The 24,418-nt window shown below is 47.9% G+C and overlaps 1 protein-coding gene across 3 annotated transcripts in view; it reads left to right on the top strand.

Moving 5' to 3' along the window:
• THOC2 (THO complex subunit 2) overlaps positions 1-24,418 on the top strand; it is a 479,267-nt gene that overhangs the window by 407,372 nt on the left and 47,477 nt on the right. For 2 of the 3 annotated variants that reach the window (XM_063937241.1, XM_063937242.1), the window contains exon 34: positions 15,827-15,964. In XM_063937241.1, the coding sequence (XP_063793311.1) occupies positions 15,827-15,964 (138 nt within the window). Of the gene's footprint in view, positions 1-15,826; positions 15,965-24,418 lie in introns of those variants that run through there. The other variant, XR_010183065.1, reaches the window with a different exon arrangement.

Below are 24,418 nucleotides of genomic sequence, written 5' to 3'. Positions count from 1 at the left end.
GTAGCAAAACAAAGATCGACTCTACTTTTGTATTTTGGAAAATACAATGTAACATAATTGCACATGTGGCTAAATGTAATTGTATCAATATGTAGCACTATTTTCTTGTTTATTAAATAAGGCGCTAGCTGCAGTAGTAGCTGAAACAATTGTAAATGCTGAGCTACTTACATATACAGTATCTCCAATGTTAGAATAGGAGAGATTAGTGTTTTCTGCATTAAATATTCTATTCACACATAATCATTATGACATTTTAATATTATGCTTTTGCCTATTTTTAGGATTAGCTGCAATATATGTATGCGGCAAAGATTATATTTATCTAATGCCTGTGATATAGTTTACACTAAACCATGTCTTCGTGTAACACTATATACCAGAGGTTCCCAAACTCTGTGCCGTGGCTCCCTGGGGTGCCTCGGGACACTTGCAGGGGTGCCCTGGGTTGGTGGTCCAAGACCAATTCAAATTATACATGGTCAATATAATAGGCAAAACCAGTGCTGGTGGCTGCCAGTAAAAAAATATGGGGCCAAACAGAAGCAACTCTTGTCCCTCACCACACAACTAACCCTAAGGATGACATATAAACGCGATCTACTTAATGTAATATTTCTTTCTAAATTTCTCAATAACAAATTTTTGTCCTAGGGGTGCTGTGAAAAAAATTATGATATTCTAGGGCGCCGTGATTCAAAAAAGTTTGGAAACCACTGCTATATACTATTAAAAAGTCAAAGGGGAAATGTAATAGGGTGTGAGAATCAGAAAGAGAGATTTTGGTCAAATTCTCCTGTTTTTTTTGTTTGTTTGTTTTTTAAAAAGTGGCAATCGTTTACATGGCAAAATCAGCCTGGTTTTCCCATGTAAATGATTGCCACTTTAAAAAAAAAACAACTGGAGAATTTGACCAAAATCTCACTTTCTGATTCTCACACCCGATTACATTTCCCCCAAAATGTCTAGTCTGACGTTTAATGCATTAAACAAGAAGAAGGTTATATGTAGATGTAATAAAACATGATTGTTTTTTTACAGGTCTGGTATTTACATAATTGTAAATAATAAGATTTTACTCACCGGTAAATCTATTTCTCGTAGTCCGTAGTGGATGCTGGGGACTCCGTAAGGACCATGGGGAATAGACGGCTCCGCAGGAGACTGGGCACATCTAAGAAAGATTTAGGACTATCTGGTGTGCACTGGCTCCTCCCCCTATGACCCTCCTCCAAGCCTCAGTTAGGAACTGTGCCCGGAAGAGCTGACACAATAAGGAAGGATTTTTGAATCCCGGGTAAGACTCATACCAGCCACACCAATCACACCATATAACACGTGATAGGAACCCCGGTTAACAGTATGATAACAAAATGGAGCCTCTGAAGAGATCGCTCACAACAAAACCCGCTTTTTGTAACAATAACTATGTACAGGTATTGCAGACAATCCGCACTTGGGATGGACGCCCAGCATCCACTACGGACTACGAGAAATAGATTTACCGGTGAGTAAAATCTTATTTTCTCTGACGTCCTAGTGGATGCTGGGACTCCGTAAGGACCATGGGGAATAGCGGCCCCGCAGGAGACAGGGCACAAGAATAAAAGCTTTAGGATCAGGTGGTGTGCACTGGCTCCTCCCCCTATGACCCCCCTCCAAGCCTCAGTTAGATTTTTGTGCCCGAACGAGAAGGGTGCAGGCTAGGTGGCTCTCCTGAGCTGCTTAGAATAAAAGTATATTTTAGGTTTTTTTATTTTCAGTGAGTCCTGCTGGCAACAGGCTCACTGCATCGTGGGACTAAGGGGAGAAGAAACGGACTCACCTGCGTGCAGAGTGGATCGGGTTTCTTAGGCTACTGGACATTAGCTCCAGAGGGACGATCACAGATTCAGCCTGGATGGGTCCCGGAGCCGCGCCGCCGGCCCCCTTACAGAGCCAGAAGAGCGAAGAGGTCCGGTGAAATCGGCGGCAGAAGACGATCCTGTCTTCAGACTAAGGTAGCGCACAGCACCGCAGCTGTGCGCCATTGCTCTCAGCACACTTCACACTCTGGTCACTGAGGGTGCAGGGCGCTGGGGGGGAGCGCCCTGAGACGCAATATAACAGATAATACCTTAGGTTGGCTAAAGAATACATCACATATAGCTCTTGGGCTATATGGATGTATTTTAACCCCTGCCATTTTTTACAGAAAAAGCGGGAGATAAGGACGTCGTGAAGGGGCGGAGCCTATCTCCTCAGCACACAAGCGCCATTTTCCCTCACAGCTCCGCTGGAAGGACGGCTCCCTGACTCTCCCCTGCAGACTTGCTACTGAATCAGGGTAAAAAAGAGAAGGGGGGGCACTATTGGCAGCTAAAAACTATACAGCAGCTATAAGGGAATAACACTTATATAAGGTTATCCCTGTATATATATATAGCGCTTGGTGTGTGCTGGCAGACTCTCCCTCTGTCTCTCCAAAGGGCTTGTGGGGTCCTGTCCTCTATCAGAGCATTCCCGGTGTGTGTGCTGTGTGTCGGTACGTGTGTGTCGACATGTATGAGGAGGAAAATGATGTGGAGGCGGAGCAATTGCCTGGGTTAGTGATGTCACCTCCTAGGGAGTCGACACCTGACTGGATGATCGTATTTAAAGAATTAAGTGATAATGTCAGCACTTTGCAAAGAACGGTTGATGACATGAGACAGCCGGCAAATCAATTAGTGCCTGTCCAGGCGTCTCAGACACCGTCAGGGGCCCTAAAACGCCCGTTACCTCAGTGGGTCGACACAGACACAGATACTGAGTCTAGTGTCGACGGTGAGGAGACAAACGTAATGTCCAGTAGGGCCACACGTTACATGATCACGGCAATGAAGGAAGCATTGAACATTTCTGACACTACAAGTACCACAAAGAAGGGTATTATGTGGGGTGTGAAAAAACTACCAATAGTTTTCCCTGAGTCAGATGAGTTAAATGAGGTGTGTGATAAAGCGTGGGTTTCCCCCGACAAAAAACTGCTAATTTCTAAAAAATTATTGGCACTATATCCTTTCCCGTTAGAGGTTAGGACACGTTGGGAAACACCCCCTAGGGTAGATAAGGCGCTCACACGTTTATCAAAACAAGTAGCGTTACCGTCTCCTGATACGGCCACCCTCAAAGAACCAGCAGATAGAAGGCTGGAAAATATTCTTAAAAGTATATACACACATACTGGTGCTATACTGCGACCAGCAATCGCTTCAGCCTGGATGTGCAGTGCTGGCGTCGCGTGGTCGGATTCCCTGACTGAAAATATTGATACCCTGGATAGGGACAATATACTGTTAACTATAGAGCATTTGAAGGATGCATTACTATATATGCGTGATGCACAGAGGGATATTTGCACCCTGGCATCAAGAGTAAGTGCTATGTCCATTTCTGCCAGAAGAGCGTTATGGACGCGACAGTGGTCAGGAGATGCGGATTCCAAACGACATATGGAAGTATTGCCGTATAAAGGGGAGGAGTTATTTGGGGCTGGTCTATCGGACCTGGTGGCCACGGCAACGGCTGGAAAATCCACCTTTTTACCCCAGGTCACTTCACATCAGCAGAAAAAGACACCGTCTTTTCAAACTCAGTCCTTTCGTTCCCATAAGTACAAGCGAGCTAAAGGCCATTCCTTCCTGCCCCGGGGCAGAGGAAGGGGAAAAAGACTGCACCATGCAGCCGCTTCCCAGGAGCAGAAGCCCTCCCCTGCTTCTGCCAAGTCTTCAGCATGACGCTGGGGCTTTACAAGCAGACTCAGACATGGTGGGGGCCCGTCTCAAGAATTTCAACGCGCAGTGGGCTCACTCGCAAGTGGACCCCTGGATTCTACAGGTGGTATCGCAGGGGTACAAACTGGAATTCGAGGCGTTTCCCCCTCGCCGGTTCCTGAAGTCTGCTCTACCAAAGTCTCCCTCCGACAGGGAGGCAGTTTTGGAAGCCATTCACAAGCTGTATTCCCAGCAGGTGATAATCAAGGTACCCCTCCTACAACAGGGAAAGGGGTATTATTCCACGCTGTTTGTGGTACCGAAGCCGGACGGCTCGGTGAGACCAATTTTAAATCTGAAATCCCTGAACACTTACATAAAGAGGTTCAAATTCAAGATGGAATCACTCAGAGCGGTGATAGCAAACCTGGAAGAAGGGGACTATATGGTGTCTCTGGACATCAAGGATGCTTATCTCCACGTCCCAATCTACCCGTCTCACCAAGGGTACCTCAGGTTTGTAGTACAAAACTGTCATTATCAGTTTCAGACGCTGCCGTTTGGGTTGTCCACGGCACCTCGGGTCTTTACCAAGGTAATGGCCGAAATGATGATTCTTCTTCGAAGAAAAGGCATCTTAATTATCCCTTACTTGGACGATCTCCTGATAAGGGCAAGGTCCAGGGAACAGTTAGAAGTCGGAGTAGCACTATCTCAGGTAGTGTTACGTCAGCACGGGTGGATCCTAAATATTCCAAAATCGCAGCTGATTCCAACGACACGTCTACTGTTCCTAGGAATGATTCTGGACACAGTCCAGAAAAAGGTGTTTCTCCCGGAGGAGAAGGCCAGGGAGTTATCCGAGCTAGTCAGGAACCCCCTAAAACCAGGCCAGGTGTCAGTGCATCAGTGCACGAGGGTCCTGGGGAAAATGGTGGCTTCTTACGAAGCAATTCCATTCGGAAGATTCCATGCAAGAACGTTTCAGTGGGATCTACTGGACAAATGGTCCGGATCGCATCTTCAGATGCATCAGCGGATAACCCTGTCGACAAGGACAAGGGTGTCTCTTCTGTGGTGGCTGCAGAGTGCTCATCTACTAGAGGGCCGCAGATTTGGCATTCAGGATTGGGTCCTGGTGGCCACGGACGCCAGCCTGAGAGGCTGGGGGGCAGTCACACAGGGAAAAAATTTCCAGGGCTTGTGGTCAAGCATGGAAACATCTCTTCATATAAACATTCTGGAACTAAGGGCCATTTACAATGCCCTAAGTCAAGCGAAACCCCTGCTTCAGGGTCAGGCGGTATTGATCCAATCGGACAACATCACGTCAGTCGCCCACGTAAACAGACAGGGCGGCACGAGAAGCAGGAGGGCAATGGCAGAAGCTGCAAGGATTCTTCGCTGGGCGGAAAATCATGTGATAGCTCTGTCAGCAGTGTTCATTCCGGGAGTGGACAACTGGGAAGCAGACTTCATCAGCAGACACGACCTTCACCCGGGAGAGTGGGGACTTCACCCAGAAGTCTTCCACCTGATTGTAAACCGTTGGGAAAAACCAAAGGTGGACATGATGGCGTCACGTCTAAACAAAAAACTAGACAGATATTGCGCCAGGTCAAGGGACCCTCAGGCAATAGCGGTGGACGCTCTGGTGACACCGTGGGTGTACCAGTCAGTGTATGTGTTCCCTCCTCTGCCTCTCATACCAAAAGTACTGAGAATCATAAGAAGGAGAGGAGTAAGAACGATACTCGTGGTTCCGGATTGGCCAAGAAGGACTTGGTACCCGGAACTTCAAGAGATGCTCACGGAAGACCCGTGGCCTCTACCTCTAAGAAAGGACCTGCTCCAGCAGGGGCCTTGTCTGTTCCAAGACTTACCGCGGCTGCGTTTGACGGCATGGCGGTTGAACGCCGGATCCTGAAGGAAAAAGGCATTCCAGATGAAGTCATCCCTACCCTGGTCAAAGCCAGGAAGGATGTAACCGCAAAACATTATCACCGCATTTGGCGAAAATATGTTGCGTGGTGTGAGGCCAAGAAGGCCCCTACAGAGGAATTTCAACTGGGTCGTTTCCTCCATTTCCTGCAAACAGGACTGTCTATGGGCCTAAAATTAGGGTCCATTAAGGTTCAAATTTCGGCCCTGTCGATTTTCTTCCAGAAAGAACTGGCTTCAGTACCTGAAGTTCAGACATTTGTAAAAGGGGTACTGCATATACAACCTCCTTTTGTGCCTCCAGTGGCACCTTGGGATCTCAATGTTGTTTTGAGGTTCCTTAAGTCACATTGGTTTGAACCACTCACCACTGTGGACTTAAAATATCTCACATGGAAGGTGACGATGCTGTTAGCCCTGGCTTCAGCCAGGCGTGTGTCAGAATTGGCGGCTTTATCATATAAAAGCCCTTACTTAATTTTTCATTCTGACAGGGCAGAATTGAGGACTCGTCCTCAATTTCTCCCTAAGGTGGTTTCTGCTTTTCACATGAACCAACCTATTGTGGTGCCTGCGGCTACTAGGGACTTGGAGGACTCCAAGTTACTTGACGTTGTCAGGGCCCTGAAAATATGTTTCCAGGACGGCTGGAGTCAGAAAGTCTGACTCGCTGTTTATCCTGTATGCACCCAACAAGCTGGGTGCTCCTGCTTCTAAGCAGACTATTGCTCGTTGGATTTGTAGTACAATTCAGCTTGCACTTTCTGTGGCAGGCCTGCCACAGCCAAAATCTGTAAAAGCCCATTCCACAAGGAAAGTGGGCTCATCTTGGGCGGCTGCCCGAGGGGTCTCGGCTTTACAACTTTGCCGAGCAGCTACTTGGTCAGGGGCAAACACGTTTGCTAAATTCTACAAATTTGATACCCTGGCTGAGGAGGACCTGGAGTTCTCTCATTCGGTGCTGCAGAGTCATCCGCACTCTCACGCCCGTTTGGGAGCTTTGGTATAATCCCCATGGTCCTTACGGAGTCCCAGCATCCACTAGGACGTCAGAGAAAATAAGATTTTACTTACCGATAAATCTATTTCTCGTAGTCCGTAGTGGATGCTGGGCGCCCATCCCAAGTGCGGATTGTCTGCAATACTTGTACATAGTTATTGTTAACTAAATCGGGTTATTGTTGTTGTGAGCCATCTTTTCAGAGGCTCCTTCGTTGTTATCATACTGTTAACTGGGTTCAGATCACAAGTTGTACGGTGTGATTGGTGTGGCTGGTATGAGTCTTACCCGGGATTCAATATCCTTCCTGATTATGTACGCTCGTCCGGGCACAGTATCCTAACTGAGGCTTGGAGGAGGGTCATAGGGGGAGGAGCCAGTGCACACCACCTGATCCTAAAGCTTTTATTCTTGTGCCCTGTCTCCTGCGGAGCCGCTATTCCCCATGGTCCTTACGGAGTCCCAGCATCCACTACGGACTACGAGAAATAGATTTATCGGTAAGTAAAATCTTATTTTCTCTGACGTCCTAGTGGATGCTGGGACTCCGTAAGGACCATGGGGAATAGCGGCTCCGCAGGAGACAGGGCACAAGAATAAAAGCTTTAGGATCAGGTGGTGTGCACTGGCTCCTCCCCCTATGATCCTCCTCCAAGCCTCAGTTAGATTTTTGTGCCCGAACGAGAAGGGTGCAGGCTAGGTGGCTCTCCTGAGCTGCTTAGAATAAAAGTATATTTTAGGTTTTTTTATTTTCAGTGAGTCCTGCTGGCAACAGGCTCACTGCATCGTGGGACTAAGGGGAGAAGAAACGGACTCACCTGCGTGCAGAGTGGATCGGGTTTCTTAGGCTACTGGACATTAGCTCCAGAGGGACGATCACAGGTTCAGCCTGGATGGGTCCCGGAGCCGCGCCGCCGGCCCCCTTACAGAGCCAGAAGAGCGAAGAGGTCCGGTGAAATCGGCGGCAGAAGACATCCTGTCTTCACCAAGGTAGCGCACAGCACTGCAGCTGTGCGCCATTGCTCCTCAGCACACTTCACACTTTGGTCACTGAGGGTGCAGGGCGCTAGGGGGGGGCGCCCTGAGCAGCAATAAAAACACCTTGGCTGGCGAAAATACATCACATATAGCCCCCAGGGCTATATGGATGAATTTTAACCCCTGCCAGATTCCACAGAAAAATGGGAGAAAAGGCCGCCGAGAAGGGGGCGGAGCCTATCTCCTCAGCACACTGGCGCCATTTTCTCTCACAGCTCCGTTGGAGGGAAGCTCCCTGGCTCTCCCCTGCAGTTACTACACTACAGAAAGGGGTTAAAAAAGAGAGGGGGGCACTAATTAGGCGCAGTATAACAATACAGCAGCTATAAGGGGAAAAACACTTATATAAGGTTATCCCTGTATATATATAGCGCTCTGGTGTGTGCTGGCATACTCTCCCTCTGTCTCCCCAAAGGGCTAGTGGGGTCCTGTCCTCTATCAGAGCATTCCCTGTGTGTGTGCGGTGTGTCGGTACGATTGTGTCGACATGTTTGAGAAGGAAAATGAGATGGAGGCGGAGCAATTGCCTATTATAGAGTTGTCACCCCCTAGGGAGTCGACACCTGAGTGGCTGAGCTTATGGAAGGAATTGCGTGACAGTGTCAGTTCTTTACGAAAGACAGTTGACGACATGAGACAGCCGGCTACTCAGCTTGTGCCTGTCCAGGGGTCTCAAACGCCATCAGGGGCTTTAAAACGCCCGTTACCTCAAATGGCAGACACAGACACGGATACTGACTCCAGTGTCGATGATGAGGAGACAAACGTGACTTCCAGTAGGGCCACACGTTACATGATTGCAGCAATGAAAAATGTATTGCATATCTCTGATAATACAAGTACCACTAAAAAGGGTATTATGTTTGGTGAGAAAAAACTGCCTGTAGTTTTTCCTGTATCCGAGGAATTAAATGAAGTGTGTGATGAGGCGTGGGTTTCCCCCGATAAAAAACTGATAATTCCTAAAAGGTTATTGGCATCATACCCTTTTCCGCCAGAGGATAGGGCACGTTGGGAAACACCCCCTAGGGTGGATAAAGCGCTCACACGCTTGTCTAAACAGGTAGCACTACCCTCTCCTGATACGGCCGCCCTAAAGGAACCTGCCGATAGAAAGCAGGAGAATATCCTAAAATGTATATACACTCACACGGGTGTTATACTGCGACCAGCAATCGCCTCAGCCTGGATGTGCAGTGCGGGCGTGGCGTGGTTGGATTCCCTGACTGAAAATATTGATACCCTAGATAGGGACAGTATATTACTGACTATAGAGCATTTGAAAGATGCATTTTTATATATGCGTGATGCACAGAGGGATATTTGCCGACTGGCATCAAGAGTTAGCGCGCTCTCCATTTCTGCAAGAAGAGGTTTATGGACGCGGCAGTGGTCAGGTGATGCGGATTCTAAAAGGCACATGGAAGTATTGCCTTATAAGGGGGAGGAGTTATTTGGGGTAGGCCTATCAGACCTGGTAGCCACGGCAACTGATGGAAAATCCACATTTTTACCCCAGGTAGCTTCTCAACCTAAGAAGACGCCGTATTATCAGGCGCAGTCCTTTCGGCCCCATAAGGGCAAGCGGGCAAAAGGCGCCTCATTTCTGCCCCGTGGCAGAGGGAGAGGAAAAAGGCTGCAGCAAACAGCCAGTTCCCAGGAACAAAAGCCCTCTCCCGCCTCCGCAAAGTCCTCAGCATGACGCTGGGGCTTTACAAGCGGACTCAGACAGGGAGGCAGTATTGCAAGCCATTCACAGGCTGTATTCCCAGCAGGTGATAATCAAGGTACCCCTCCTGCAACAGGGAAAGGGGTACTATTCCACACTATTTGTGGTACCGAAGCCGGACGACTCGGTGAGACCAATTTTAAATCTAAAATCCTTGAACACTTACATACAAAGGTTCAAATTCAAGATGGAGTTACTCAGAGCAGTGATTGCAAACCTGGAAGAAGGGGACTATATGGTCTCTCTGGACATCAAAGATGCTTACCTACATGTCCCAATTTACCCTTCTCCAAGGGTACCTCAGGTTTGTGGTACAGAACTGTCACTATCAGTTTCAGACGCTGCCGTTTGGATTGTCCACGGCACCCCGGGTCTTTACCAAGGTAATGGCCGAAATGATGATACTCCTTCGAAAGAAGGGAGTTTTAGTTATCCCTTACTTGGACGATCTCCTGATAAGGGCAAGATCCAGGGAACAGTTGGAAGTCGGGGTAGCACTATCTCAGATAGTGCTGCGGCAGCACGGTTGGATTCTCAATATTCCAAAATCGCAGCTGATCCCGACGACACGCCTTCTATTCCTAGGGATGATCCTGGACACAGTCCTGAAAAAGGTGTTTTCTCCCGGAGGAGAAAGCCAGGGAGTTATCCGAACTAGTCAGAAACCTCCTAAAACCAGGCCAAGTGTCAGTGCATCAGTGCACAAGGGTCCTGGGAAAAATGGTGACTTCCTACGAAGCAATTCCATTCGGCAGATTCCACGCAAGAACTTTCCAGTGGGACCTGCTGGACAAATGGTCCGGATCGCATCTTCAGATGCATCAGCGGATAACCCTGTCACCAAAGACAAGGGTGTCTCTCCTGTGGTGGCTGCAGAGTGCTCATCTTCTAGAGGGCCGCAGATTCGGCATTCAGGACTGGGTCCTGGTGACCACGGATGCCAGCCTGCGAGGCTGGGGAGCAGTCACACAGGGAAGAAATTTCCAGGGCTTGTGGTCAAGCCTGGAGACATCACTTCACATAAATATTTTGGAGCTAAGGGCCATTTACAATGCCCTAAGCCAAGCAAGACCTCTGCTTCAAGGTCAGCCGGTGCTGATCCAGTCGGACAACATCACGGCGGTCGCCCACGTAAACAGACAGGGCGGCACAAGAAGCAGGAGGGCAATGGCAGAAGCTGCAAGGATTTTTCGCTGGGCGGAAAATCATGTGATAGCAGTGTTCATTCCGGGAGTGGACAACTGGGAAGCAGACTTCCTCAGCAGGCACGACCTCCACCCGGGAGAGTGGGGACTTCACCCAGAAGTCTTCCACATGATTGTAAACCATTGGGAAAAACCAAAGGTGGACATGATGGCGTCCCGCCTAAACAAAAAATTGGACAGGTATTGCGCCAGGTCAAGGGACCCTCAGGCAATAGCTGTGGACGCTCTGGTAACACCGTGGGGGTACCAGTCAGTGTATGTGTTTACCTCTTCTTCCTCTCATACCAAAAGTACTGAGAATTATAAGACAGAGGGGAGTAAGAACTATACTCGTGGCTCCGGATTGGCCAAGAAGGACTTGGTACCCGGAACTTCAAGAGATGCTCACGGAGGACCCTTGGCCTCTACCTCTAAGAAGGGACCTGCTCCAGCAAGGACCCTGTCTATTCCAAGACTTACCGCGGCTGCGTTTGACGGCAGGGCGGTTGACCGCCGGATCCTGAAGGAAAAAGGCATTCCGGATGAAGTCATCCCTACCCTGATCAAGCCAGGAAGGATGTAACCGCAAAGCATTATCACCGCATTTGGCGAAAATATGTTGCGTGGTGCGAGGCCAGTAAGGCCCCGATGGAGGAATTTCAACTAGGTCGATTCCTGCATTTCCTGTAAACAGGAGTGTCTATGGGCCTAAAATTGGGGTCCATTAAGGTTCAAATTTCGGCCCTGTCAATTTTCTTCCAGAAAGAACTAGCTTCAGTTCCTGAAGTTCAGACGTTTGTAAAAGGGATACTGCTTATACAGCCTCCTTTTGTGCCTCCATTGGCACCTTGGGGATCTCAATGTAGTTTTGGGGTTCCTAAAGTCACATTGGTTTGAGCCACTTGAATCTGTGGAGTTAAAATATCTCACATGGAAAGTGGTCATGTTGTTGGCCCTGGCCTCGGCCAGGCGCGTGTCAGAATTGGCGGCCTTTATCCTGTAAAAGCCCTTATCTGATCTTCCATTCAGACAGGGCGGAATTGAGGACTCATCCTCATTTTCTCCCTAAGGTGGTTTCAGTGTTTCATCTGAACCAACCTATTGTGGCACCTGCGGCTACTAGTGACTTGGAGGACTCCAAGTTGTTGGACGTAGTCAGGGCCTTGAAAATATATGTTTCCAGGACGGCTGGAGTCAGGAAATCTGACTCGCTGTTTATCCTGTATGCACCCAACAAGCTGGGTGCTCCTGCTTCTAAGCAGACTATTGCTCGTTGGATTTGTAGTACAATTCAGCTTGCACATTCTTTGGCAGGCCTGCCACAGCCAAAATCTGTAAAAGCCCATTCCACAAGGAAGGTGGGCTCATCTTGGGCGGCTGCCCGAGGGGTCTCGGTGTTACAACTTTGCCGAGCAGCTACTTGGTCAGGGGCAAACACGTTTGCTAAATTCTACAAATTTGATACCCTGGCTGAGGAGGACCTGGAGTTCTCTCATTCGGTGCTGCAGAGTCATCCGCACTCTCCCGCCCGTTTGGGAGCTTTGGTATAATCCCCATGGTCCTTACGGAGTTCCCAGCATCCACTAGGACGTCAGAGAAAATAAGAATTTACTTACCGATAATTCTATTTCTCGTAGTCCGTAGTGGATGCTGGGCGCCCATCCCAAGTGCGGATTGTCTGCAATACTTGTACATAGTTATTGTTACAAAAATCGGGTTATTATTGTTGTGAGCCATCCTTCCAGAGGCTCCTCTGTTATCATGCTGTTAACTGGGTTCAGATCACAGGTTATACGGTGTGATTGGTGTGGCTGGTATGAGTCTTACCCGGGATTCAAAATCCTTCCTTATTGTGTACGCTCGTCCGGGCACAGTATCCTAACTGAGGCTTGGAGGAGGGTCATAGGGGGAGGAGCCAGTGCACACCAGGTAGTCCTAAAGCTTTACTTTTGTGCCCAGTCTCCTGCGGAGCCGCTATTCCCCATGGTCCTTATGGAGTTCCCAGCATCCACTACGGACTACGAGAAATAGAATTATCGGTAAGTAAATTCTTATTTTTTCCATACATGCATTTTGCTGTCCGTTAACAACAAGAAGCTGGGAGAGCATCGCTGAGATGCAGGGCCTGACTATTTTTAATCGGTTTTCCCACCACAACTGGAGCCTATTAATGTGGATATAAGATGGCTGAAAGCGGCAAGAAAACAAGTCTGTTTCTCAGTTAGGCTTGGCCTTACATAGCGTTTTAACCAGAACCGCTTTGAAGGACCCCCCCCATCCGGCAAAAACACTATGTTGAATCACACACAACCTTTTGGCCGGCATCCGGCCAGTGCCACATCTGCACTGTGTGAACACATACATTAAAATGTACAATATGTGTTCTTGAAATCCGGTCGTCCTGTCATCCGACTCAACCGCAGCATGCTGTTGGTTTTGCCGTGTAAATGATTGCCACTTTAAATATCAGCCAGACTTGAGACTTTTTTTTTGAGAATGCTTTGTATCTGCTGTTTTATTCTGGGTCCATATGGTACCCATATAATATATATATATCCATATAGTACCCATATGTCCATATAGTACCCATATAAATACAGTTATTATAGTAGCAGCTGGATCACGTTATAATTTTTTTTCGTAATCTTCTGACATTTCTGAGTATGGTTATTAGCAGGCATTAGGACACATGTTTAAATGTGCAGCCGATATCTGTTGCCATATTGCAGTGTGTCCAACAGAGCTAAAATGTGTTCAAAACGTTTCATATACCCGCTATAGATGTTCAGCATTTTGTTCATCAAGCACCATGGCATTTTAAAGTCTTTTACTGTATACAATTAAAATAATTATTCCGAAAGTCTTTTTGGGAGATCTTTAAAATACACTAATTTTAAGGCAACTCTGCATGGTCCCCTGTCTGTTGAAGCCACGAGTGATTGACAACGAGGTAAACTTATAAATTGGAGATAGGTCTCTGAAGAAAGTTGCATCTCAAGGTTAATGTGCCTTCTTGCGATAGACATAGCATGTATGTATTTAATCAGCCGTGTGTGTATGTCTAAGGCTTACAAAGAAATGTATGAGATATTTTATCAAGCTTCATTATATTTAATACAGGTTGAGTCTCCCTTATCCAAAATGCTTGGGACCAGAGGTATTTTGGATATGGGATTTTTCCGTATTTTGGAATAATTGCATACCATAATGAGATATCATGGTGATGGGACCTAAATCTAAGCACAGAATGCATTTATGTTACATATACACCTTATACACACAGCCTGAAGGTCATTTTAGCCAATATTTTTTATAACTTTGTGCATTAAACAAAGTGTGTGTACATTCACACAATTCATTTATGTTTCATATACACCTTATACACACAGCCTGAAGGTAATTTAATACAATATTATTAATAACTTTGTGTATTAAACAAAGTTTCTGTACATTGAGCCATCAAAAAACAAAGGTTTCACTATCTCACTCTCACTCAAAAAAGTCCGTATTTCGGAATATTCCGTATTTCGGAATATTTGGATATGGGATACTCAACCTGTATATGAATTATTTTGATGTTGAATTACATCCTGGTGTTGATTTCAGTTGTTTAGAGCGCAGACAGGCAGTAGATTGCGCCCAACAGAGCTGTTTAATTGTTGCTCTGTTCGGGCGCAATGTATTTTAGCTCGCAGCCCCGTGGTGGCAAGCTGAAATGTAAAAAAAGTAACCCATTTGGGCGACCAAACAGGATTTTTTGCGTTGCGCCCATTACTTTCAACAAGTTTAGCTGCTTTATGAGACTAAACCAGACCTCTCTGGGTGGAATGTGCGGGATAAAAAAGCACAATTGAATCTAGCCCTCCTGAACGCCCTGGATCTATTGAATTCAACCCAAAATGTTCATTATTTAAGAACATACTTTTTAACATGTATATTTGGATCCAGTATGGGATGCCGGCTGTCATTATCCCGCAGCGGCATCCTGTCTGCCGGCAGCAAGTCCCCTTGCAGGCTCGCCACGCTTCGGGCCCAGTGGCTCGTTTCACATGCCACAGGTTCTATGGCACTGTGGCGTGGATCCCCCAACCAAGTGGGAATACTGGGTGGGTGTCTGGCTTCCATCTGTCTGTAAAATAACGGCTGTCAGGATTACGGTCTCTGTCTCGTGAATGCTGGGATCCCGACAGTCTTTTTAACTGCATCCCATATATTTACGCTGGGAAAAATACATTAAAGTATTAAAGCGTCGGTAGTGATTACTTGGTTATCCGCTGCTGTTTTAATTTATCCTCAAGTGCCGCCTTCTACACCTTTGGGCTATCCAATAAGCCATGATGCCGTTTCGGCCGATCAAAATGGCTAGATAACGCGATTAATGACCATTGGTCATTATCACGGTATCCAATTAGAAGGACGTTTTGTTTGGCTGAAATTGGACCTGCGATCATGCAAAATCACATTTGATCGGGGATAAGTTCCTGATACCATGCGTTATCGTGGCATCGGCAAGCCACTTATTGCGGATTATGCTTTGGATGCCTGAGGCACACGAAGCATAATCCCCGATAAGTGCAGGCATCGGGGGGTGGAACGCGCTTTAACGGGGCTAATAGGATAGCTCTTGGCGATACAATTATCCGCTGTCATTGACTGTGAGTAATTGGATACTCCCCATTGTCTACTATATTTATTATTAATATTTTCCTTCCCATTGTATCGTTGGGGAACACATCCAAGTAGCGCCTAAAGCACCTGACAAACTGAATATTTCTGGTTAAGGACCATGTTGTCCCCTAAACATTGAATATCCGTCTATTAAACTTGTACGGTAAAAAAAAAACAATCCTGAAAACGTAATGTGTTATTTAAACTGAAACAGAATGCCATTGCAATGTGCTTGGTAGCTTGTATATTTTTCAGTTTACCAACATTGTACTACTGGCTGAAGAAATTACATTTGAAATAATTTTAGCCTTAACAACATTTAATAAAAGCAGCTCACCCTGGTCTTTTGAGTGATTGTGCATTACTACTGAAACGGCAATTATGGATCTTTTTTCCCACAATGTTCTTTTCACACAAATAGGTTTTAGTGAAATGGGCAGATCAAGGAAGCAAGTGATTGCAGGTTGATGTTTGCCTTTCTGGTGTAAGTTATGTGAAGCTGTAACTTTGCAATGTCTTCTTCATTCAACAGCACTACATTAGCCACACTACCCCACCAATATCCAAGAGCAAAGAGAGAGAGGTAGAAAAGAAAGAAATGGACAAGTCAAGAGAGCGTTCACGGGAAAGAGAAAAAAAAGAGGAAAAAGAAAGAAAAGAGAGGAAAAGGGTTTGTGCTATATTTTGTCTGCTGTATTACACTGGTTCTTTAGTTAAGGGAATCTGCCTGCTTCTAGTTTTCATTATGTCACACTGCATGAGCACAGCACAATCCTGAACTTCACAGAAGACCAGTATTCTGACAGATAAGTTGCACTGAATCATTTTTCTCTTACGTCCTAGAGGATGCTGGGGTCAACATTAGTACCATGGGGTATAGACGGGTCCATTAGGAGCCATTGGCAGTTTAAGAGTTTGAGAATGTGGGCTGGCTCCTCCCTCTATGCCCCTCCTACCAGACTCGGTTTAGAAAATGTGCCCGGAGGAGCCGGTCACAGCTAGGGAAGCTCTCCAGAGCTTCTCTAGTAAAAGTTTTTCTCATACGTCCTAGAGGATGCTGGGGTCCACTTCAGTACCATGGGGTATAGACGGTTCTGCAGGAGCCATGGGCACTTTAAGACTTTTTCAGAGTGTGAACTGGCTCCTCCCTCTATGCCCCTCCTCCAGACCTCCGTTTAGAAAATGTGCCCAGGAAGACTGGTCACACTCTAGTGGAGCGCTACAGAGTTCTGCTAAATGACTTTGTTTAGGTTTTTTATTTTACAGGGTGACTGCTGGCAACAGCCTCCCTGCTTCGTGGGACTTAGGGGGAAGAACTAGGAACCAACTTCCTAGATAGTTTCATGGCTCTGTTTCTGCTGACAGGACACCAATAGCTCCTGAAGGGTACTGAACACTAGCTGCGGCTATGTGCTCACTCCCACAGCACGCCATCACCCCCCTAACAGAGCCAGAAGTCAGAAGACTGGTGAGTAGTTTTACCGGAGATCTGCAGAGAGGGACCTCCGGTCATCATGACGGCATAAGGTACCGCGCAGCGAGCGGGAACGCTGCGCGAGCATGCTCTCCATTTACACACAGCCCAGCAGGGCGTGGGGGGGGGCGGGCGGGCGCCCTGAGCAGCATGAATCCTACTCTCACTGGCAAAAGTAGCATACGTTGTTTTACTCACTGTCCTACACCCCCGCCAGTATAAATATAGATTGTATAGCCTGAGGGGAAACGCGCCATTACAGGGGACAGAGCTTTTTCCTCAGGCAGCCAGCACACTTCTCAGCGCCATTTCTTCCCAGCAGCAGCAGGGGAAGACGCGCTGATCCTCCTCTCCACGTCTGAACAAGTATCAGGGTGCAAAAAAAGGAGGGGGGGGGTGTATTTTTTAGGTGCTAAAACCTATTATTGGCAATAAGCGCTTGAAAGGTCTCTGTGTATAAAAAACGATACACAGGGATTTGTTATTTCTCTTACGTCCTAGAGGATGATGGGGACTCCGTAAGGACCATGGGGTATAGACGGGCTCCGCAGGAGACATGGGCACTATAAAGAACTTTAGACGGGTGTGCACTGGCTCCTCCCTCTATGCCCCTCCTCCAGACCTCAGTTAGATCCTGTGCCCAGAGGAGACTGGGTGCATTACACGGGAGCTCTCCTGAGTTTCTCTGAAAAAGAATTTAGTTAGGTTTTTTATTTTCAGGGAGCACTGCTGGCAACAGGCTCCCTGCATCGTGGGACTGAGGAGAGAGAAGCAGACCTACTTAAATGATAGGCTCTGCTTCTTAGGCTACTGGAAACCATTAGCTCCAGAGGGTCGGAACGCAGGTCTCACCCTCGCCGTTCGTCCCGGAGCCGCGCCGCCGTCCTCCTCACAGAGCCGGAAGATAGAAGCCGGGTGAGTATTAGAAGAAAGAAGACTTCAAAGGCGGCAGAAGACTTCAGTTCTTCTCTGAGGTAACGCTGCGTGCTATTGCTCCCACACACAACACACACTGCAGGCACTGATGAGTGCAGGGCGCAGGGGGGGCGCCCTGGGCAGCAATAATAAACCTCTAGGACTGGCTAATAAGTTATAATGGCTGCGGAGGCAGTAGATTATACAATCCCCCGCCAGTATTGAAAATTTGAGTGGGACCGATGCCCGCCGCTGAGGGGGCGGAGCTTGAACCCACAGCACTAACCAGCGCCATTTTCTCCACAGCACTGCAGAGAAGCTGGCTCTCCGGACTCTCCCCTGCTGAACACGGTGACAGAGGGCAAAAAGATGGAGGGCACTTATAATTAGCGCAGTGAGTGTATATTGATATATATAAAAGCGCTGTTTATCTGGGAATTTTATTTCCAGTGTCAGTTGGCGCTGGGTGTGTGCTGGCATACTCTCTCTCTGTCTCTCCAAGGGGCCTTATTGGGGAACTGTCTCCATATACATATATCCCTGTGTGTGTGGGGGTGTCGGTACGCGTGTGTCGGCATGTCTGAAGCGGAAGGCTCATCTAAGGAGGAGGTGGAGCAGATGAATGTGGTGTCTCCGTCGGCAACGCCGACACCTGATTGGTTGGATATGTGGAATGTTTTAAATGCAAATGTTACTTTATTACATAAGAGATTGGACAAAACAGAGTCCAGGGATAATACAGGGAGTCAATCAATGGCCCTTCAGGGTCTCAAAAACGTCCCCTATCCCAAATAGCAGACACTGATACCGACACGGATTCTGACTTCAGTGTCGACTACGATGATGCAAGGTTACACCCAAGGGTGGCCAAAAGTATTCATTATAGGATTATTGCAATAAAAGATGTTTTGCATATCACAGATGACCCCTCTGTCCCTGACACGAGGGTACACATGTTTAAGGTAAAGAAACCTGAGGTAACGTTTCCCCCATCTCATGAGCTGAACGCGCTATTTGAAAAGGCTTGGGAAACTCCAGACAAGAAATTGCAGATTCCCAAAAGAATTCTTATGGCATACCCTTTCCCTGCACAGGACAGGGTACAGTGGGAATCCTCGCCCAGGGTGGACAAAGCTTTAACGCGCTTATCCAAGAAGGTGGCGCTACCGTCTCCAGACACGGCAGCCCTCAAGGATCCTGCTGATCGCAGACAGGAAACGACTTTAATTTCAATTTATACACATACGGGTGCTTTGCTCAGACCGGCAATAGCATCGGCTTGGGTTTGTAGTGCGGTAGCAGCTTGGACAGATACCTTGTCAGCTGATATTGATACCCTTGATAGGGATACCATTTTATTGACCTTAGGTCACATCAAAGACGCAGTCTTATATATGAGAGACGCTCAGATGTCGGGCTACTAGGTTCGAGGGCCAACGCCATGGCGATTTCGGCTAGGCGAGCACTGTGGACCCGCCAATGGACGGGTGATGCCGACTCAAAGAGGCATATGGAAGTTTTGCCTTACAAGGGTGAGGTTTTATTTGGGGAAGGTCTAGCGGACCTGGTTTCCACAGCTACCGTGGGTAAGTCTACTTTTTTGCCTGCTACGGCTAGTTCCCAGGAGCGGAAGTCCTCCCCGGCTTCTACTAAATCCACCGCATGACGCTGGGGCTCCACTGAGGGAGTCGCGCCGGTGGGGGCACGTCTTCGACTCTTCAGCCACGTCTGGGTTTAGTCGGACGTGGTTCCTTGGGCGATGGAAATTGTATCCCAAGGCTACAAGCTGGAATTCGAAGACGTGCCTCCTCGCCGATTCTTCAAATCGGCTTTACCAGCTTCTCCCCCAGCGAGGGAGATAGTTTTAGCTTCAATTCAAAAGCTGTGTCAACAGCAAGTGATTATCAAGGTTCCCCTAATACAACAGGGAAAAGGGTATTATTTAAACCTGTTTGTGGTCCCGAAACCGGATGGCTCGGTCAGACCCATTCAAAATTTAAAATCCCTAAACCTGTTCTTAAGAAGGTTCAAGTTCAAGATGGAATCGCTCAGGGCAGTTATCTCCAGCCTGGAAGGGGGGGATTTTATGGTGTCACTAGACAATAAAGGATGCATACCTTCACGTCCCCATTTCTCTATCGTCCTAAGTGGATGCTGGGGTTCCTGAAAGGACCATGGGGAATAGCGGCTCCGCAGGAGACAGGGCACAAAAAAGTAAAGCTTTACTAGGTCAGGTGGTGTGCACTGGCTCCTCCCCCCATGACCCTCCTCCAGACTCCAGTTAGATTTTGTGCCCGAACGAGAAGGGTGCAATCTAGGTGGCTCTCCTAAAGAGCTGCTTAGAGAAAGTTTAGTTTAGGTTTTTTTCTTTACAGTGAGTCCTGCTGGCAACAGGATCACTGCAACGTGGGACTTAGGGGGAAAGTAGTAAACTCACCTGCATGCAGAGTGGATTTGCTGCTTGGCTACTGGACACCATTAGCTCCAGAGGGATCGAACACAGGCCCAGCCGTGGAGTCCGGTCCCGGAGCCGCGCCGCCGACCCCCTTGCAGATGCTGAAGCGTGAAGAGGTCCGGAAACCGGCGGCTGAAGACTCCTCAGTCTTCATAAGGTAGCGCACAGCACTGCAGCTGTGCGCCATTTTCCTCTCAGCACACTTCACTGGGCAGTCACTGAGGGTGCAGAGCGCTGGGGGGGGGCGCTCTGAGAGGCAAATATAAACCTTATACAAGGCTAAAAATACCTCACATATAGCCCATAGGGGCTATATGGAGATATTTAACCCCTGCCTGACTGGAAAAATAGCGGGAGAAGAACCCGCCGAAAAAGGGGCGGGGCCTATCTCCTCAGCACACGGCGCCATTTTCTGTCACAGCTCCGCTGGTCAGAACGGCTCCCAGGTCTCTCCCCTGCACTGCACTACAGAAACAGGGTAAAACAGAGAGGGGGGGCACATTAATGGCTATATATATATATATATTAAAGCAGCTATAAGGGAGCACTTAATATAAGGATATCCCTTGTATATATAGCGCTTTGTGGTGTGTGCTGGCAGACTCTCCCTCTGTCTCCCCAAAAGGGCTAGTGGGTCCTGTCTTCATTAGAGCATTCCCTGTGAGTTTGCGGTGTGTCGGTACGTGGTGTCGACATGTATGAGGACGATATTGGTGTGGAGGCGGAGCAATTGCCAAATATGCAGATGTCACCCCCCAGGGGGTCGACACCAGAATGGATGCCTTTATTTGTGGAATTACGTGATGGTTTATCTTCCCTTAAACAGTCAGTTGAGGACATGAGGCGGCCGGACAATCAATTAATGCCTGTCCAGGCGCCTCAAACACCGTCAGGGGCTGTAAAACGCCCTTTGCCTCAGTCGGTCGACACAGACCCAGACACGGGCACTGATTCCAGTGACGACGGTAGAAATTCAAACGTATTTTCCAGTAGGGCCACACGTTATATGATTTTGGCAATGAAGGAGACGTTACATTTAGCTGATACTACAGATACCGTAAAACAGGGTATTATGTATGGTGTGAAAAAACTACAAACAGTTTTTCCTGAATCAGAAGAATTAAATGACGTGTGTGATGAAGCGTGGGTTGCTCCTGATAAAAAGTTGATAATTTCAAAAAAGTTATTGGCATTATACCCTTTCCCGCCAGAGGTTAGGGCGCGCTGGGAAACACCCCCTAAGGTGGACAAGGCGCTCACACGCTTATCCAAACAAGTGGCGTTACCCTCTCCTGAGACGGCCGCACTTAAGGATCCATCAGATAGAAAGATGGAAGTTATTCAAAAGAATATATACACACATGCAGGTGTTATACTACGACCAGCTATAGCAACTGCCTGGATGTGCAGTGCTGGAGTAGTTTGGTCAGAATCCCTGATTGAAAATATTGATACCCTAGATAGGGACAATGTTTTACTGTCGTTAGAACAAATAAAGGATGCATTTATCTATATGCGTGATGCACAGAGGGATATTTGCACACTGGCATCTCGGGTGAGTGCTATGTCCATTTCAGCCAGAAGAGCCTTATGGACACGACAGTGGACAGGCGATGCGGATTCAAAACGTCACATGGAGGTTTTGCCGTATAAAGGGGAGGAGTTATTTGGAGTTGGTCTATCAGACTTGGTGGCCACGGCTACTGCCGGGAAATCCACTTTTTTACCTCAAGTCACTCCCCAACAGAGAAAGGCACCGACCTTTCAACCGCAGCCTTTTCGCTCCTACAAAAATAAGAGAGCAAAGGGCTTGTCGTACCTGCCACGAGGCAGAGGAAGAGGGAAGAGACACCAACAGGCAGCTCCTTCCCAGGAACAGAAGCCCTCCCCGGCTCCTGCAAAAACCTCAGCATGACGCTGGGGCCTCTCAAGCGGACTCGGGGACAGTGGGGGGCCGTCTCAAAAATTACAGCGCGCAGTGGGCTCACTCGCAGGTAGACCCCTGGATCCTGCAGATAATATCTCAGGGGTACAGGTTGGAATTAGAGACGGATCCTCCTCATCGTTTCCTGAAGTCTGCCTTACCAACCGTCTCTTCCGAAAGGGAGAGGGTGTTGGAAGCCATTCACAAGCTGTACGCTCAGCAGGTGATAGTCAAAGTACCCCTATTACAACAAGGAAAGGGGTATTATTCCACTCTATTTGTGGTACCGAAGCCGGATGGCTCGGTAAGGCCTATTCTAAATCTGAAGTCCTTGAACCTCTACATAAAAAAGTTCAAGTTCAAGATGGAGTCACTCAGAGCAGTGATAGCGAACCTGGAAGAAGGGGACTTTATGGTATCCTTGGACATCAAGGATGCGTATCTACACGTTCCGATTTACCCCGCACACCAGGGGTACCTCAGGTTCATTGTTCAAAACTGTCACTATCAGTTTCAGACGCTGCCGTTCGGATTGTCCACGGCGCCTCGGGTCTTTACCAAGGTAATGGCCGAGATGATGATTCTTCTTCGAAGAAAAGGCGTATTAGTTATCCCATACTTGGACGATCTCCTAATAAGGGCAAGGTCCAGAGAACAGCTGGAGACAGCTTTAGCACTATCTCAAGAGGTGCTAAGACAACACGGGTGGATTCTGAATATTCCAAAATCCCATTTAATCCCGACAACTCGTCTGCTGTTCCTAGGAATGATTCTGGACACGGTTCAGAAAAAGGTTTTCCTTCCAGAGGAAAAAGCCAAGGAGTTATCCGATCTGGTCAGGAACCTCCTAAAACCAGGAAAAGTGTCAGTACATCAATGCACAAGAGTCCTGGGAAAAATGGTGGCTTCTTACGAAGCAATTCCATTCGGCAGATTCCATGCAAGAATATTCCAAAGGGATCTGTTGGACAAATGGTCAGGGTCGCATCTGCAGATGCACCTGCGAATAACCCTGTCACCAAAGACAAGGGTGTCACTTCTGTGGTGGTTGCAGAAGGCTCACCTATTAGAAGGCCGCAGATTCGGCATTCAGGATTGGATCCTGGTGACCACGGACGCCAGCCTGAGAGGCTGGGGAGCAGTCACACAAGGAAGAAACTTCCAGGGAGTATGGACGAGTCTGGAAAAGTCTCTTCACATAAACATTCTGGAACTAAGAGCAATCTACAATGCTCTAAGCCAGGCGGAACTTCTCCTGCAAGGAAAGCCGGTGTTGATTCAGTCGGACAACATCACGGCGGTCGCCCATGTAAACAGGCAGGGCGGCACAAGAAGCAGGAGTGCAATGGCAGAAGCTGCCAAGATTCTTCGCTGGGCGGAGAATCACGTGATAGCACTGTCAGCAGTGTTCATCCCGGGCGTGGACAACTGGGAAGCAGACTTCCTCAGCAGACACGATCTTCATCCGGGAGAGTGGGGTCTACATCCAGAAGTCTTCAACATGTTAATAGACCGTTGGGAAAGACCAATTGTAGACATGATGGCGTCTCGCCTCAACAAGAAACTGGACAAATATTGCGCCAGGTCAAGAGATCCACAGGCAATAGCTGTGGACGCACTGGTAACTCCTTGGGTGTACCAGTCAGTGTATGTGTTTCCTCCTCTGCCGCTCATACCAAAGGTATTGAAGATCATACGGCAAAGAAGAGTAAGAACAATACTAGTGGTTCCGGATTGGCCGAGAAGGACTTGGTATCCGGAACTTCAAGAGATGCTCACGGACGAACCGTGGCCTCTACCTCTGAGAAGGGACCTGCTACAGCAGGGTCCCTGTCTTTTTCAAGACTTACCGCGGCTGCGTTTGACGGCATGGCGGTTGAACGCCAGATCCTAAAAGGGAAAGGCATTCCAGAAGAAGTCATTCCTACCTTGATTAAGGCACGGAAGGAAGTCACCGTGAAACATTATCACCGCATTTGGCGAAAATATGTAGCGTGGTGCGAGGATCGGAGGGTTCCGACGGAGGAATTCCAACTGGGTCGTTTCCTACATTTCCTGCAATCAGGATTATCTATGGGTCTCAAATTGGGATCCATTAAGGTTCAAATTTCGGCCCTGTCAATATTCTTCCAAAAAGAATTGGCCTCTGTCCCTGAGGTCCAGACTTTTGTCAAGGGAGTACTGCATATACAGCCTCCTGTGGTGCCTCCGGTGGCACCGTGGGATCTAAATGTAGTTTTAGATTTCCTCAAATCCCATTGGTTTGAACCATTGAAAAAGGTGGATTTGAAATATCTCACATTGAAAGTGACTATGTTACTAGCCCTGGCCTCTGCCAGGAGAGTATCTGAATTGG

Source organism: Pseudophryne corroboree, chromosome 8 (assembly GCF_028390025.1).
Source record: "Pseudophryne corroboree isolate aPseCor3 chromosome 8, aPseCor3.hap2, whole genome shotgun sequence".
Classification (NCBI taxonomy): domain Eukaryota; kingdom Metazoa; phylum Chordata; class Amphibia; order Anura; family Myobatrachidae; genus Pseudophryne; species Pseudophryne corroboree.
This window is presented reverse-complemented; position numbering and strand designations above follow the sequence as displayed.